Source organism: Hyla sarda, chromosome 12 (assembly GCF_029499605.1).
Source record: "Hyla sarda isolate aHylSar1 chromosome 12, aHylSar1.hap1, whole genome shotgun sequence".
In the NCBI taxonomy this organism is placed as follows: domain Eukaryota; kingdom Metazoa; phylum Chordata; class Amphibia; order Anura; family Hylidae; genus Hyla; species Hyla sarda.
Window position 1 is genome coordinate 25,216,255 of NC_079200.1, and position 15,152 is coordinate 25,231,406.

General features: G+C 48.0%; 1 protein-coding gene across 1 annotated transcript in view; it reads left to right on the forward strand.

The window, feature by feature from the left end:
* Positions 1 to 14,941, forward strand: part of CDK12 (cyclin dependent kinase 12) — a 59,194-nt gene extending 44,253 nt beyond the window's left edge. Inside the window, 4 exon segments of the mRNA XM_056547672.1 lie at positions 2,450 to 2,807; positions 2,954 to 3,719; positions 4,019 to 4,732; positions 13,541 to 14,941. Coding sequence (XP_056403647.1) covers positions 2,450 to 2,807; positions 2,954 to 3,719; positions 4,019 to 4,732; positions 13,541 to 14,290 — 2,588 coding nt within the window. The 3' untranslated portion in view covers positions 14,291 to 14,941.
* The last annotated feature ends 211 nt before the right edge of the window (positions 14,942 to 15,152 follow it).

A 15,152-nucleotide genomic window follows, 5' to 3' on the forward strand; every position in this document is an offset into this window, starting at 1 on the left:
TGCCGGCAGCCGTCACCATGGCTCTGGGGACCGTTGCCGGCTTTTCCCTACCTCCGTGCTCTGGCGCTGTATCGCGGACGTCCGGCCCGGGTCGCCCGCAAATTTAGTCCGCGACTTTGGCCTAGTCCGGCCGCGCGTAGCTCCGCCCACATATTATCGTGCCTGGATGCGCTCCAATCCCCACACAGCGCACGCACGCACGGCGGGCTTGTTCAGCCTCTCCCGTGCTTGTGCGCGCTGCAGTGGTCCTCTGTCTCCTCCTCTTGTTAACTGGGGATCACGTGATGCACCACAGCTCCGTAGCCCGGCAATCTGCTGCTGCACTCTGCTCCACTGCCCCCCTCAATCTGCTGCTGCACTCTGCTCCTGTGGGTCTCCTCTCCGTTCTACGGCTGCTGCAGCAGTCAGGACCTGGTATTGCAAGCTCCCTGCGCTCCTAGCAAGATTACAGGGACCTCAAGACACAGGAACCTGTGTGAGCTCTTTCCATTTCTTCTGTCTGTGTAGCTGACTTCTCTGTATTTTGCTATGTCCGCCCCCAGCTTAGAGCCTTCTCACAGACAGGCAGTCTCTGCTTCGGTCACTTACTATGCTTGCACAGGGTGTAAAGTTAAAATTCCGGGGGGGTTCGGCTGAACCCATCTGTTCTGCCTGCTCTTCCTCCCACCCTAATCCCCCCCACCCATGATAGCCCCCCGGAGCATGTGACCTCTAACCCTGCCCCGGTTTGGGTGTCCTCTCTTTCCCAGACTATTTCTGATCTGGTGCAGGTTTCCAGGGAGGTGGCTACAGCCTTAAAGCAGTCTTTCTTGCGTCCTCCTAGGGAGACAAGTTTGGCGTCTTCGGGCAGTTGGCGCTCTCATAGACGTCCCAGGGTCATTTATTCAGACTCCTCTCCTGAGCACAGGTCTTCCCGCTGCTCGTGCTCCAGGTGCCCTCCTTCCAGGTGGCGTCTTCGGTCGCATGGTCATTCTCCTAGGGGTCGTTCTCGATCCCTGGCCCATCCTACCAGATCCGTGTCACCTAGATCCGGTGCTTCCACTCGGACTCGGATCCACATTCTGATTCTGAGGAGCTGTCATCCATGTAGGACTTGGTGGACAGCTTGGTGTCAGCCGTCAAGGACAGCTTTCATCTACAGGACCCTGGAACTCCGGACCCTGCTCCTGGAGTTTCCTTTACACGTACTCTCCCAAGGTCTTCCATCCTCATAAGGAGTTTGATGATCTTCTGGAGACCTCCTGAAAGCTTCCGGAGAAGAGTTTCCAAGGCACTAAACGGTTGAAGACTCTTGTGTCGGTTTTCACAAGATCTTGTCTCAAAATGGACCTTTCCGCCGTTGGTGGACCCCCCAGTCTCCCGTTTATCTAAATCCACCACCTTACCGCTGGCGGATGACACTTCCTTCAAGGATCCCGCGGACAAGCAGGTTGAAAATCTGGCGAAGTACGCCTTCGAGGCAGTTGGGTCCTCCCTGCTTCCGGCTTTTGCATAGACCTTGGTCTCAAAGGCCTTATCGGTTTGGGCCTCTCAGCTCCACCAAGGGGTGTTGTCCAGGGCCCCTCCTGATGATCTGGCGGATATTGCTCTCCAGATCTTTAAGGTGGGTGACTATTTGTGTCAAGCTTCCTTGGAGTCGGCACGCTGTGCGGCCTTTGCGTCCGGCTATCTAGTCGCCATTCGCCGCTGTATGTGGCTTAAAGCTTAGAACGCTGATGCGGCTTCCATAAAATCTGACGGAAATGGCCTTTATTGGCGGCCCTCTTTTTGGCAAAAGGCTGGATGACGACATATCTGACGCTGCGGGAATTGCTTCCCCAGAATAAGGCAAGCCGTTCTGATGCTCGTCGCAAGACTGCTCCCTTTCGGTCCTTTCGCTCCCTGGGCTCAGGGCACCAGGACAGGTCGGATTCCTCACAACCTAAGGCCCCGTCCTTCAGACCGTTTTCCCGCAAAGTCCGCCTATCTCGACCTGAAGGGGCGCCCCCACCCGGGGCTCTCCCTCAGGTGGGCGGTCGCTTATCTCTCTTTCGGGACGTCTGGTTGGCACACATCCACAATTCCTGTGTTCGGGACGTTGTTTCTGTCGGTTACCGGATCGAGTTCGGGTCTCTTCCCTGGGATGTTTTTTTTTTCCGGTCCAGGCCTCCTCGTTCGCCTGCCCAGGCGGCAGGTTTTTGCTCTGCCATTCGCACTCTGCTGGAGCAAGGTGTCGTTGTGCCTGTTCCTTCTCAGGATAGTTTCCGGGGTTTTTAGTCAAACCTATTCATTGTTCCCAAGAAAGAGGGAACAGTTTTGGACCTGAAGCTCCAATTGGCACCTTCAACTTCGCCACTTTCGGATGGAGTCGCTGCGATCGATTGTCGTATCCATGGATGAGGGCGAATTCCTGTCTTCAGTGGACATTCAGGATGCATATCTCCACATCCCGATTTTTCCTCCTCATCAGCGGTTTCTGCAGTTTGCCGGACGGAGGGTCACTTTCAGTTTTTGGCGCTGCCCTTCGAGCTGGCCACAGCCCCCAGGGTCTTTACCAAGGTCCTGGCAGCTGTCATTGCCATTCTCCGCTCTCGAGGGGTGTCTGTCCTCCCTTACCTGGACGATCTGCTTATCAAGGCTCCGTCCCTGGCCCAAAACAAAGAGTCTCCACATCACTCTGCAGACTCTGACCAGTTTCGGGTGGCTGATCAACAAGAAAAAATCCAATCTTTCTCCCTCCCAGTCTCTGGTTTTTCTGGGACTTCGGTTCGATACCGGGACGGCCCGGGTGTTTCTCCCTCCGGACAAGCAAAGTGTTCTTCTGTCAGGTGTCCGCCTCTTGAGACGCCCAACTCCAGTGCTCATTCGCTCCTGCATGGCAGTACCGGGCAGAATGGTGGCATCCATAGCGGCGGTTCCGTTTGCACAGTTTCGTTGCTGCCCGCTTCAGTGGACAATTCTCTCTCTGGGACAGATCTCCCCTGTCCTTGGATCGTCGGCTCAGTCTGCCCACCTCAAACCGCCAGTCGCTTCTTTGGTGGCTCCGCTCTCCTCCTGAGTGGTCACTCGTTCCTTCCACTGAACTGACTGGCCCTGACTACAGACGCGAGTCTCCGCAGTTGGGAGGGCGTTCTTCTGGACCGGACGGTCCAGGGCAGGAATCCGGTCTTCCCATCAATGTCTTAGAAATCCAGGCCATCTTCCTTTATCTCCGGCACTGGGAGTCACTTCTCCGTGGCCGCCCGGTCCGCATTCAGACGGACAACTCCACGGCCGTGGCGTATGTCATCCGCCAAGGGGGCACTCGCAGCCGCTCTGCCATGGCCGAGGTGTCCAAGATCTTGATCTGGGCGGAGCGCCTGGTTCCCTCCATATCAGCGATCCACATCCCAGGGGTGGAAAAATGGGAAACGGACTTTCTAAGTCTCTCCTCTCCTGACCCCGGGGAGTGGTCTCTTCACCCAGAGGTGTTGAAGTCCATTTGCCATCACTTGGGGATTCCGGACGTGTACCTCTTTGCGTCCCGCCTGAACCAAAAGGTTCCGGCCTTCGTGGCAAAGTCCCGAGATCCTCTGGCACTGGTCGCGGACGCTCTCGTCATTCCCTGGTCTCGGTTCACGCTCCCTTATCTGTTTCCGCCACTTCCTCTTCTGCCCAGTGTGCTGAGGAAACTCAAGACTGAAGGCGTCTCGGCCATTCTGGTGGCTCCGGATTGGCCCCGCCGCTCTTTGCACGCCGACGTGCTTAGGCTCGTGGCGGACGTTCCCTTTCAGCTGCCAGATCACCTCAATCTTCTTTCTCAGGGCCCACTTTGCCACCCCAATTCACTGCCGCTAGGTTTGACGGCGTGGCGGTTGAAACCGCAGTGTTGAAGGCCCATGGTTTCCCCCCCGGGGTTATTCGCACCATGCTCAGGGCGCGTAAGCAGTCCTCAGCTAGGATTTATCACAGGACTTGGCGGGCTTATTTTCGGTGGTGTGAGGCCTGCTCTCTTTCTCTGGTTTGTTTTTCTCTGCCGAATCTCCTGGCGTTTTTGCAGTCAGACCTTGAAATGCGTTTGGCTATTAGTTCTCTCAAGAGTCAAGTGTCGGTGCGGTCTATTCTTTTTCAGCGGCTTCTGGCTTCTAATTCTTCTGTTCGCACCTTCCTTCAGGGGGTAGCTCATGAGATTCCTCCTTACAGGTCTCCTACTCCCCATTGGTACTTGAATTTGGTCCTAAGCGATTTGCAGTCCGCTCCTTTCGAGCCTATCCTTCGTTTCCTTTCTTGGAAGGTGTCCTTCCTGGTTGGCGTGACCTCCATCCGGCGGGTGTCGGAATTGGCAGCTCTCTCCTGTCAACCCCCCTTCCTGATTCTTCATCAGGACAAGGCTGTGCTCCGACCAGTACCTTCTTTTCAACCGAAGGTAGTTTCTTCCTTTCATCTTAACGAGGATATCGTTCTTCCCTCCTTCTGCCCTGCTCCGTCTCATCCTAAAGAGCGCTCTCTCCACAACCTGGATGTGGTCAGGGCTTTACGGGCTTACCTTTCAGCCACCTCTCCCTTTCGATGGTCGGATTCGCTGTTCGTCCTTCCGGAGGGCCGACGCAAGGGTTTGCCGGCTTCTAAGGCCACCATCTCCAGGTGGATCCGGTCCGCCATTTCTGAGGCGTATCGTTCTAAGGGGAAGAATCCCCCTTTCCGGGTTACGGCTTACTCCACTCGCTCTGTGGGGGTCTCTTGGGCGGTCTTTAACTGGGCTTCCGCTCTACAGGTGTGTAAGGCAGCCACTTGGTGTTCGGTGCACACGTTCACCAAATTCTACTAAGTGCACACTTCTGCATCCGCCGACGGGGCGTAAGTTTTTGCAGGCAGCGGTGGCTTTGCCGCCTGCTTGATTCCGGGTTGATTTGCTTTTCGTGCCCCGGGGACTGCTTTGGTACGTCCCATGGTTCCTGTTTCCCCCAAGGGGATTTTTTTTACACTTACCGTAAAATCTTTTTCCCGGAAGATCCATTGGGGGACACAGCTCCCACCCCGTTTGTTTCTAGTTTGTTACCTGAGGGTCGGTCGCCTGTCAGTCGGTTCACTTTTTTTTTGACTGGGCTCCCTCCGGACTCTGTAAAAAAATTTCGGTTCCTCCTATTGCTTTGGGACTAAAACTGAGTGTCTCTGAGTCAGTAGGAGGGATATACCCTGCTGGGAGGAGCAGACTTCTTTTTTTGTTATGCCTAGTGTCAGCCTCCTAGTGTCAGCAAGATATACCCCACGGTTCCTGTGTCCCCCAATGGATCTTCCGAGAAATAGATTTTACGGTAAGTGTAAAAAAATCTCCTTTTTCCGCTGCATAATTTCTGCTGTGGAAAATCTGCGGCAGACGTTACTGACTTCAATGGAGCTTGTGGACAACCGCAAAGAGCCCGCCCCCTTTGAAATACGCAGTGGGAAACCCGCAAATAAATCCACCCATGTGAACTTACCCTTAAAGTGCAATTTTCACCTCCATGAAGTATGAATGTGCAGACACCATTAGTTAGGGTGCAATGAGATGGAACCAACTTTGCATGCCATCTGTAAACAAATCCTGGCTGTTTGGTAATTCCGCCAAACAGTCTGAGAGCCCAGCTGAGTCGCAGCAGCATGCCTTCTCGTCTTGACCTGCTGCTGCTTCAATTATGTGAGTCAGGATAAAGAGGAGCCATGCCGCTGCAACTCAGCCCGGCGCCTCCGACTGTTTCCTCCTCTCCGATTGTGTTTTTGTTTTTTCCCGCCACTGCAGATTTTAATGCAGTATTTTCAGCCAAAGTCGGAAGAAAAAAGATTTATCCTATATATATATATATATATATATATATATATATATATATATATATACACACATACCATATACATCTAATTTTTATGCCTCTATCACCTTTATTTATTCTAAAAATCCTTCTTTTCATTAGCTTCCCTGCCCACCCCCCCGTTGTGGTGGGAGGTGATTGGTGTGTCTGCTCATGCAACCTTGTCTATGATTTATGGACAAGCCTGATGCTGCCACAGGACTGGTTAGTGTCCCAGTAGATATAGGGACTCCTAGTGGTGGGATTTTCAGGAGCCATTTCCTTTATTAAATATTCAAAACATTTTAAACAACTTCATTACGAAAGGTCTATAATTTTCATCAGTAACAACATATAAAAAGTTTTTGGGTTGGACAGTGCCTATTTTTAAATGGTTATTCCAGTTATCCAGAATTTTTCATATTTGGCTCGGGTCACTTTAAAAATAAAAAAGCAACCTTATTCACCTGCCCGGATCCTCTGATGTTCTGAAGGCAATTGTTCCTCGCTGCGCTCCGCTGCTTCCTCTGAAGTGTTGTACCTGCAAGAACTTCCTGCTCGACCATTCCCTGACCTCATCGGTGGGGACAAAAACATGTTGGAATGGCATTGTTTGGGCATCTGGAGAGGTGAATATGGTTGTGTTTTTTATTTCTTCTTTCTTTTAACCCCTTAGGGACTCTTCTTGTTTTTTCCTCCTTCCCTTCTAAAAATCATAACTCTTTTAAATTTGCACCTACAGACCCACATAAGGTCTTGTGTTTTGCTTCGCCCTTTGTACTTTGTAATGACATCACTTATTTTATAATATAATCTGCGGCAAAACGGAAAAAAAAAATTTGTGGGTGAAATAAAAAAAAAAAAAAAGATTTTGTAAAATTTGGGGGCTCCTTTTTCTACGCAGTGCACTTTTTGGTACAAAATGACAACTTATCTTTATTCTGTAGATCCATATGATTACAAGGATACCCAATTTATATGGGTTTTATTTTAATACTTAAAAAAAATAATTATAAACTACATGCACCATAATTAGTATGTTTAAAATCGTCATCTTCTGACCCCTATAACTTAATTTTTCCATATACGGGGCTATATTTTTGTTTTGATAGGACTTTTTGATCACTTTTGATTAATATTTTATAGTATATGAAGTGACCAAAAATGCACAAGTTTGGACTTTGGTATTTTTTTTTTGTGTATGCCCTCGACCATGTGGTTTAGCTAACCTTATAATTTAATAGTTCGGACATTTACGCACGCAGCAATACCACATATTATTTTTATTCTTTATTACACTATTTTATTTAAAAAATGGGAAAAGGGTGGTGATTTAAACTTTTAATAGGGAAGGGGTTAATCAACTTTTTTATTTTATTTTTTACACTTTTCGGGCTACAACATGCAGTCTTCTAATTGCATATACTGATCAATGCTATGCCATTGCATAGCATTGATCAGTGTTCTTGGTGCTCTGCTGCTCTAGCCTGCTGAGCAGGCATGGAGCAGTAGCTCACCGATCGGACGACAGAGGCAGGTAAGCTCCTTCTCGTAGTCCGATAAGCTTAACGGGATATCTCGATTTTGACGCGATAGTCCTGATCAGCTCCGCTGAGCTGCAGGGATTCTTTCACCTTCATGTTAGACGCCGCAATAAACTTTGATTGCGGGGCCTAAAGGGTTAATGTCGGGCATCGGCCCGATCGGCGTTGCCCAGCATTAGCCGTGGGTCCTGGCTGCCCTCCGCTGGTGAGAACTGTTTAAACCCGATAAACGGGACCAGGGCTTACATGTACACCCTGCGTCCTTAAGGACTTGTGATGCAGGTCGCTCCTGTACGCCCTGCTTCCCAAAGATTTTAAAGCACCACTAAGCCAAATATTGAAAAATTGAGATTGCTTGAATAACCATTTTAAAAGACTTCTATCCACCTTAGTGTACATAGGTTTAGTTTGGGTGTCCTCTTAACCCAACCTGGGTGCCTCCAGGTATCGCAAAACTACAACTCTTAGAATGCTAGGACTAGTAGTTTTGCAACAGCTGGAGGCACACTGGTTGGGCAACACTGTTCTATTGCTCAGCAAAGAGCATAGGCAACTAAACCGTAGTGTGCTGTGTCTTTTGTTTGTTTAAAACTGTATGTATTGAAGTGTTTTTTCACCATTAACAGTAATCGTATATTTCTATGATATACGATGACTGCTGATCAGTGGGAGTCTGAATTAAAGAGGTACTCCATTGGCCAGCGTGGAACTAAATGTTCCGAATGCTGTTTCGAATGCTGCTGGGGTCTGATGCCCTCCTCGTGATGTCACTGCCTCACCCCCTCAATGCAAGTCTATGGGAGGGGGCGGCCATTCTTCTCTGCTCCTACAGGGGCCATTGCTGTGTCTGCATGCCGCTCCTTAATGAGTGTGACACCATTGCCCTTCCTGGGCTGTGGCCCGACAGGAGCTCTTCCTATCCGGCCTGCTCTAGTCCCAGGCCCCAGACCTGCGTGGCGGCTTAACAGGCGCTTCTCACCGCGTTGCTCTGAGCCATCGCCTGCTCCTGGGGCTGCCCTCATGTGTTGGTCCTTACTGTACCTATTCTCTCTTGGGGAACTAGCGGACTGCTCAGCGCAGGGTGCCTGGCTCCCCACGCTTCCTCCTGCCTGTTCATAACAATGATTGTTTTTAAAAAAACACATATATAAAATGTGTGTGTTTATACACACATATGCCTGATCTCTGACCATTTGGTGGTGTTTGGCGCCCTCTTGTGGCCAATAATTGTATTGTGCCCTTGATTTCCCTTGCAGCTTATGAGCTCCCACTTGTGGCAACTAGTCACTATGCAGCCTTATTCTGTCATATTTGGTTTTTAAATCAGTGTACTATCTGCAGGGTCCCTTTCCTAGGGACTGTCTGGTACCTTACTTTCCATGTGAGGTTCCAACAGGAGTGTCTCTCTGTGGGTCCTTTGGACCTCTCATTGAACCCTTTTATACCTGTTGTCAGAATGTGTCTACATGTTTCCTGCCCCACATGCTTTCTTCATCTCTTGTGTCTGCGACAGCATTCCTGGTGTGTAGCACCCTTAGGAGAAGGGGTGTGGGCGTTTCCTGCAAGTTCCATTAGGGATGTAAGAAAAAATCGATTCTCGCGATAATCGCAATTTTTTCATTTGCCGATACTGAATCGATTCAAAATATTTTTGAATCGATTCTTTTAGGGATGTGGAATTTTTATCTCCTGACGCCCGGAACAGCATGTCCCGGGCATCAGGAGATAAAAGTTCCACATTTGTGGAGCCGGGCAGGCCGGATCTGACACGGCGTCGCTCTGGGTGTATGGAGCGGGCTCCGACTCGTGCCCGCTTCCTACTATGCGACCCCCGGCTGATTTCAGTAGCCGGGGGCCGCCACTAATAGCCAGCATGCAGCGATCGCCGCGGCTGGCTATTAAAGGAGGAGTACTCCGGTTATCCCGTCCGGGCTGCAAAATAAAAGAAAACACACTTTATCTTACCTGCCAACGAGCCCCCGGAGCTCCGGTACAGGTGTTCGGTCCCCGGGCTGTATTCTTCTTACTTCCTGTTAGCCCGGCACGTCACACGGAGCTTCAGCCTATCACTGGCCGCAGCGATGTCCCGCCTCTGCTGGTGATAGGCTGAAGCTCCGTGTGACATGCCGGGCTAACAGGAAGTAAGAAGAGTACAGCCCGGGGACCGAACACCTGTACCGAAGCTCCGGGGGCTCGTTGGCAGGTAAGAGAGAGTGCGTTTTCTTTTATTTTGCAGCCCGGACGGGATAACATGAGAAAAGTGTGCACCGGACTACTAGATCGCCGCTGTCAAAGCTGACAGCGGCGTCTATTGGGATCTATGAATGCTCCCAGGTGGGCGATGTATTGGGATATATCGCGATGTATCGTCACCTAGACGGTATCGCAATATATCGGGATATATCGAATCGCCACACTGGTATCGCGAATCGAATCGCCAAATTCTTGGCGATTCACACCCCTAAGTTCCATGGACTTTCACACGTACAGCAGCAGCACTCTCTGTTCCCCTTTCTAAGAGTTCCACGTTGGTCTACCAGGGGCATGGTTGTGACACACCTTTGGGTGCTGAGCCTGTTTTCCATTCTGACGGACTTTTGGATGTCTGCGGTTTATTTCAGATCTGCTGTCTTGGTACCCCACTACTATTGTGAGAATCCATGTCTTTGTCCCTACGTATACTACGCTGCACGTGTGGAGCCCACTTTCCTTTCTGTCGGTGGGGTGTGCCTCAGGCTTTCCTATAGTCTTTTTTCCACAGGTCTGCGGCGGTTGAGCACCTCTGTTCTGGCATAGGGCCTGGCGGGGCATCACAGTCAGTTCAGCTCATGCAGCCTTGGTGCACTCCTCTGTTGGAGGGGTTTATGCAATCGGGTATGGCTCGGCAACGGCTGGTCTAGCCACCATCTGTTGTTTGGGTCCTGCCATTGCTCTCCTCCCCCCCCCCCCCCCCCCCCTCAGCACAATCTCCCTAGTAAGGTGTGTTCCTTCTTCCCTTGATGGTGTCAGTTGCGCTACATGGACACCGCAGTCTTCTGGAGTAACCTTCCTGTCCAGCCAGGGAGTCTCAGCCGGGTTCCCTTTTGTTTCCCTCTCCATTCCTGTCCTGACAGTGGTTGTTTGGAGCTCTCTGGGTCCAAGACCGGTTGGTCTCCTTGTCTTGGACACTATTCTGGGATGCTGTGGCGTGCCTTCTTTTCTAGGTTGGCCCTCCTGGTTCCTTGGGCCTTAGTGACGGTTGAGGTCTCGGGCATGTGTAGCGGTCCTTACCAGACTTCTCCTCGATCCATTTATGGGGTGGTCTTTCTGTACTGCACTTTTTCTGGTTTCGGCATGGATGTTTGTCACCTGGAGCATTTCATGGTCGTTGGGTTTACTTACTTCAGGTGTAAGTCTTCCAGGAGACTCTGGAACCTTCAGTTCCCATTAGGGCCGCCTCAGTGTTAAGGGATGCTCTCTTTCAGGGTCTTCCGCTCCTTTCTTGACCGTTTATTCTTCCGTGTCAGTCTTCCAGGTGACTTAGGAATCTCCAGTTTCCATGTCTGTCGCTCTGGTGTTCCGGATGCCCCCTTTTCTGGGCATTCCGCTCTTTTTTTTTTTTTTTTTAGCCATCATTACTTTCCGTCTCCTCCTTCAGGGTCCATCTTTTCTTGAGATGGAGACGTTCTGGTCATCTGGATTAGGCCTGTCCAGCTGTTTCGCTTCCCGGGGGCTTGTTGCGGGCCCCTGGATGGGGTTTTTGGGTCTGCAGATGTTCAGATCATCGATCTTCTGCACCAGGCCATCGATCTTTTGCACCATCCGGTTTCCGTCTTTTTCCAGTTGCTTTCTGGTCTCCGCCTTCTTTGCTCGCTTTCTGCTCAGGCATATGCTGCTCTCCCTGGCGATGTTCTCTTGAATCGGTTGACTCTGGATGGGGTTCTCTTTTTGTGCCCTTTTCCATTTTTTGTTTCAAGCCGGGTTAGCCCTCTGTCTGGTTCTGTGTTCCCTGGAGTTGATTTCCTACATCCATGGTTCCGGCCCATCTGGCTTCCTAGGTGACTCTTGCTTGTCTCCCTATATGGACCTGTGGTTTAGAGTCTCTGCTCAGACGGTCCCTTCCTTTGGTGTCCCAGTCCATCTCCATGGACGGGGGATCTTCCGAGAGCTCGGTTATCTCTGGCCTGTGTTCTCGTCAGCAGGCCTTATGGGTGAATGGGTTCCCCTTTTGCTGTTGGTTATTCTTCCCACCCTAGGGGACTGCTTTGGTACCATCAGTTTAGGTGTCCCCCAATGAAGAGCGACCGAAAAAATCTCCTTGTCTCCTTTATAGGCCAAAGGGATCTTGGTCCTTTTTAATTTTTGGGCTTGAAAGGGATCACAAAGTTCAGACTTGACAGATCATAATGTAGTGTTGTATCATATCCTTAGGGTTTACCGTAACATGTATAGGTTTCGTTCTGTTGGCACACAGTATAAAACACCCAGACACTACAAGTAGTATTTTTACCACATCACAATAATATGCAAAATTTCGACATTGTTTTGGTGGATAATATTAATTTATGATATGACATGTGATGTCTCTTACAACAAAATGAATATGATTTGAAATCTGTTTTTGAATCTGGATGAACAATATTGTGGTCAACCACGATTTTCTATCTGACAAAAAAATTAATCGGGCGAAAATTTTAAGGGGTACTCCACGGGAAAACATTTGTTTTTAAATCAACTGGTGCCAGAATGTTAAACAGATTTGTAAATGACTTCTGTTTAAAAATCTTAATCCTTCCAGTACTTATCAGCTGCTGTATGCTCCACAGGAAGTTCTTTTCTTTTTGAATTTCCTTTCAGTCTGAACACAGTGCTCTCTGCTGACCCCTCTGTCCATTTTAGAAACTGTCCATAGTAGGAGCAAATCCCCATAGCAAACCTCTCCTGCTCTGGACAGTTTCTGGCGTGGACAGATGTCAGCAGAAAGCACTGAGGTCAGACAGAAAAGGAAATTAAAATGAACTTCCTGTGGAGCATACAGCAGATAAGTACTGCAAAGATTAATTTTTTTTTAAATAGAAGTAATTTTCATATCTGTAACTTTCTGGCACCAGTTGATAAAAAATAAATAAATTATGTTTTCCAGTGGAGTACCTCTTTAAACTGACCAAAACGGGTGCATGTGTTTTAATACGTGTTCTTAGTAGAAGTCAGTGGATAGGTCCTAGATATATACGAATCTATTCAATTTGAAATTGTGAAACCAAGTGCAGCTTAGACAATTCCTTGCAAATGCCCAGTCAGGTCAATGCTTTTTTTTTTATTTTTTATTTTTTTAAGACTGAGTTGTCAGAAATTATTAGTAAATAGCTCTGAATAGTAGCATACATGTTAAAGGGGTATTCCAGGAAAAAACTTTTTTTCTTATATCAACTGACTGCTTCTAAACTGGGCGGTTCCCAAGACACCAGAGAGCACTTGGATAGAAAAAGAACAACTCAACTTCAGCAGCTCATAAGTACTGAAAGAATTAAGCTTTTTTAATAGAAGTAATTTACAAATCTGTTTAACTTTGTGGAGCCAGTTGGTGTGTGTGTGTGTGTGTGTGTATAAATATATATATATATATATATATATATATATATATATATATATATATATATATATATATAAATATTATACATACAAGAAAAAAAAGTTTTTTTCCTGCGGCCCTTTCGTTTTGGTCCATTCTTCTTCTTCCGTAGTGTGAACTCGGCCTTATACTGTGTATTTATAACCCAAGTCACAACGAAATGCCAACTCATTCTCATTAGACCCTATTGACCTATAGTTGGGTAATTCAGCTTTCCACCATGTTGTTCACCTTTTTTTTTTACAGCAAAAAAAAGAACGCTGCATACAACAGTAGCGTGATTAGTATCTTTACCATATTCTACTAATAAAGCCCTACATAAATAAGGCAGTGACATATCAGTCTAGGGACAGGTAAGGGTTATTCTATCACTATACCGCTGGTGTCACACAGTTGTATTATGGAAGGTTTATTGCGTCTGTATTATGGCTGCAAGTCTTGGCCTGACTTTGTGGGCCTGATGTCACTTGCGGCCATAATACGGACATATTTTATTCCAATTTCAAACCAGCTTATAATTCCCTCCAGCTGAAATAATGTGCATGTTGTTTACTGGTCTTAGTATTATTTTCTATATTGTTGTTCTCTTTTGTATCCACAAGCAGTGTGTGGTTCCTTGTGTAAATGTATTTTTTTTTCTATTATCTATATGCATTTTTAAAGATGGTGTCAAAGGAAGTAACCTTTCCCCAGCTTCTCACCCTCGTATCCTGCCACCAGAAAAGAGACCACCTGAGCCGCCGGGTCCCCCTCCTCCGCCACCTATTCCAGAGGGAGATGCTGCAGATACAAATCCGCCGTCAACAACTGCCCTGATTCAACTTTTCACTCAATCTGATGTGGAACCAGACCCCGTGAAGGGGGTTCGAGACACTCACAGACTACCCTCAGACTTTACCTGTAAATTATCCTCCAGGACTTACAGCTCGGAGGGCCCAGAGGATGTATATAATGTAGGGTCTGATGACAGAGACTCAGGGCAACTCCTTGGGGAACAATCCCCACAGTCAGTAGCTCAAAACAGAACATTCCCAGCACAACTGGGGGAAACAAGTGGTTACCAGGGAACAGGATCCCTGCAATTTCCAGGGGATCAAGACCTCAGGTTTACAAGGGTCCCTCTAGGAATGCACTCCGGCACAGTGCCTCCAACTGGACAGACAGAGGGGAGCAGTAACAGTTCTCACCTTTACCAAGAAGCCAAAATATCTAATTTCAATGAGTTGGGGTCAGGGACTGCAGCAGGAACAAACCAGACATGGGCGGCCCCTTCTCAGGCTTTCAGCAAGGCTTACAGAGCGCCGAACCATGCGCCTCCAAGAGGGGGACGGGGACGAGGAGTCCCTTACTGAAATCCACTGACATTGCCGTGAAACCTCCATCCTTCCGATCTGCTTCCCAATAGGGTGACAGATATATTGTGGCTGATTGTAGCGGCTGCACTTGTTCTATACCCACAGAGCCTTGAAATTTACTTGGGATTGAAAAAAAAAAAAAAAAAAAGAGAAAAGTGGTACTGACGGAGAATGGTCCATTGCTGCTCCACCAATATGTGTTGGACACCTTGAACTTTTTTGACTTAGCTTGTTCATCCCTTACTCATTTTTCTATTTTGATGGTTCATCAGAAATGGCAAGTATCCATGTTTTAAGACGGTTATAAAGCAGGTCGTGTAACACAGGTTATGTGTTTTAAGTAATCTCCTGTGCTGCTAAAGGGCTCACCATGCGGATTATTATTTTTTGCATATTGACCCTTATGGCAATGTAAGTGGCGTCGCTCAGAAAACTAAGAGAGAAGCCACATGAATGCAGCTGGCTGTGTAAAAACGTGTTTTGGTTATTTTTTGTCTTTTTTTTATTTTATTTTTTTTCTTGTGTCAAACTGCTGGATTTATACATACAACTCCTCACTGTTCTCTGATCAGCGCCTCTGTGTTTTAGTTTTACCTCAAATTTGGCAGAGAATCTCCAGACCTGAGAAAACAGACTGCAGTGGGACAGGTATTATTATTGTCATGCCCTATAAGTTTATACTTTCATTTTTTTTTTTTTTTTTTTTTTTTTTAAGGGCGTTATAGGCCACTGTGACACATTTTTCTTTTCTTTTTGGCCCCCCTCCCTTTCCTATACATTGCAATTGACACCATGAATTTTTTTTTTTTTTTTTTTTTTTTTAAAAGCTGTTAAGAGGCCTAGATGAATAAACACAAAA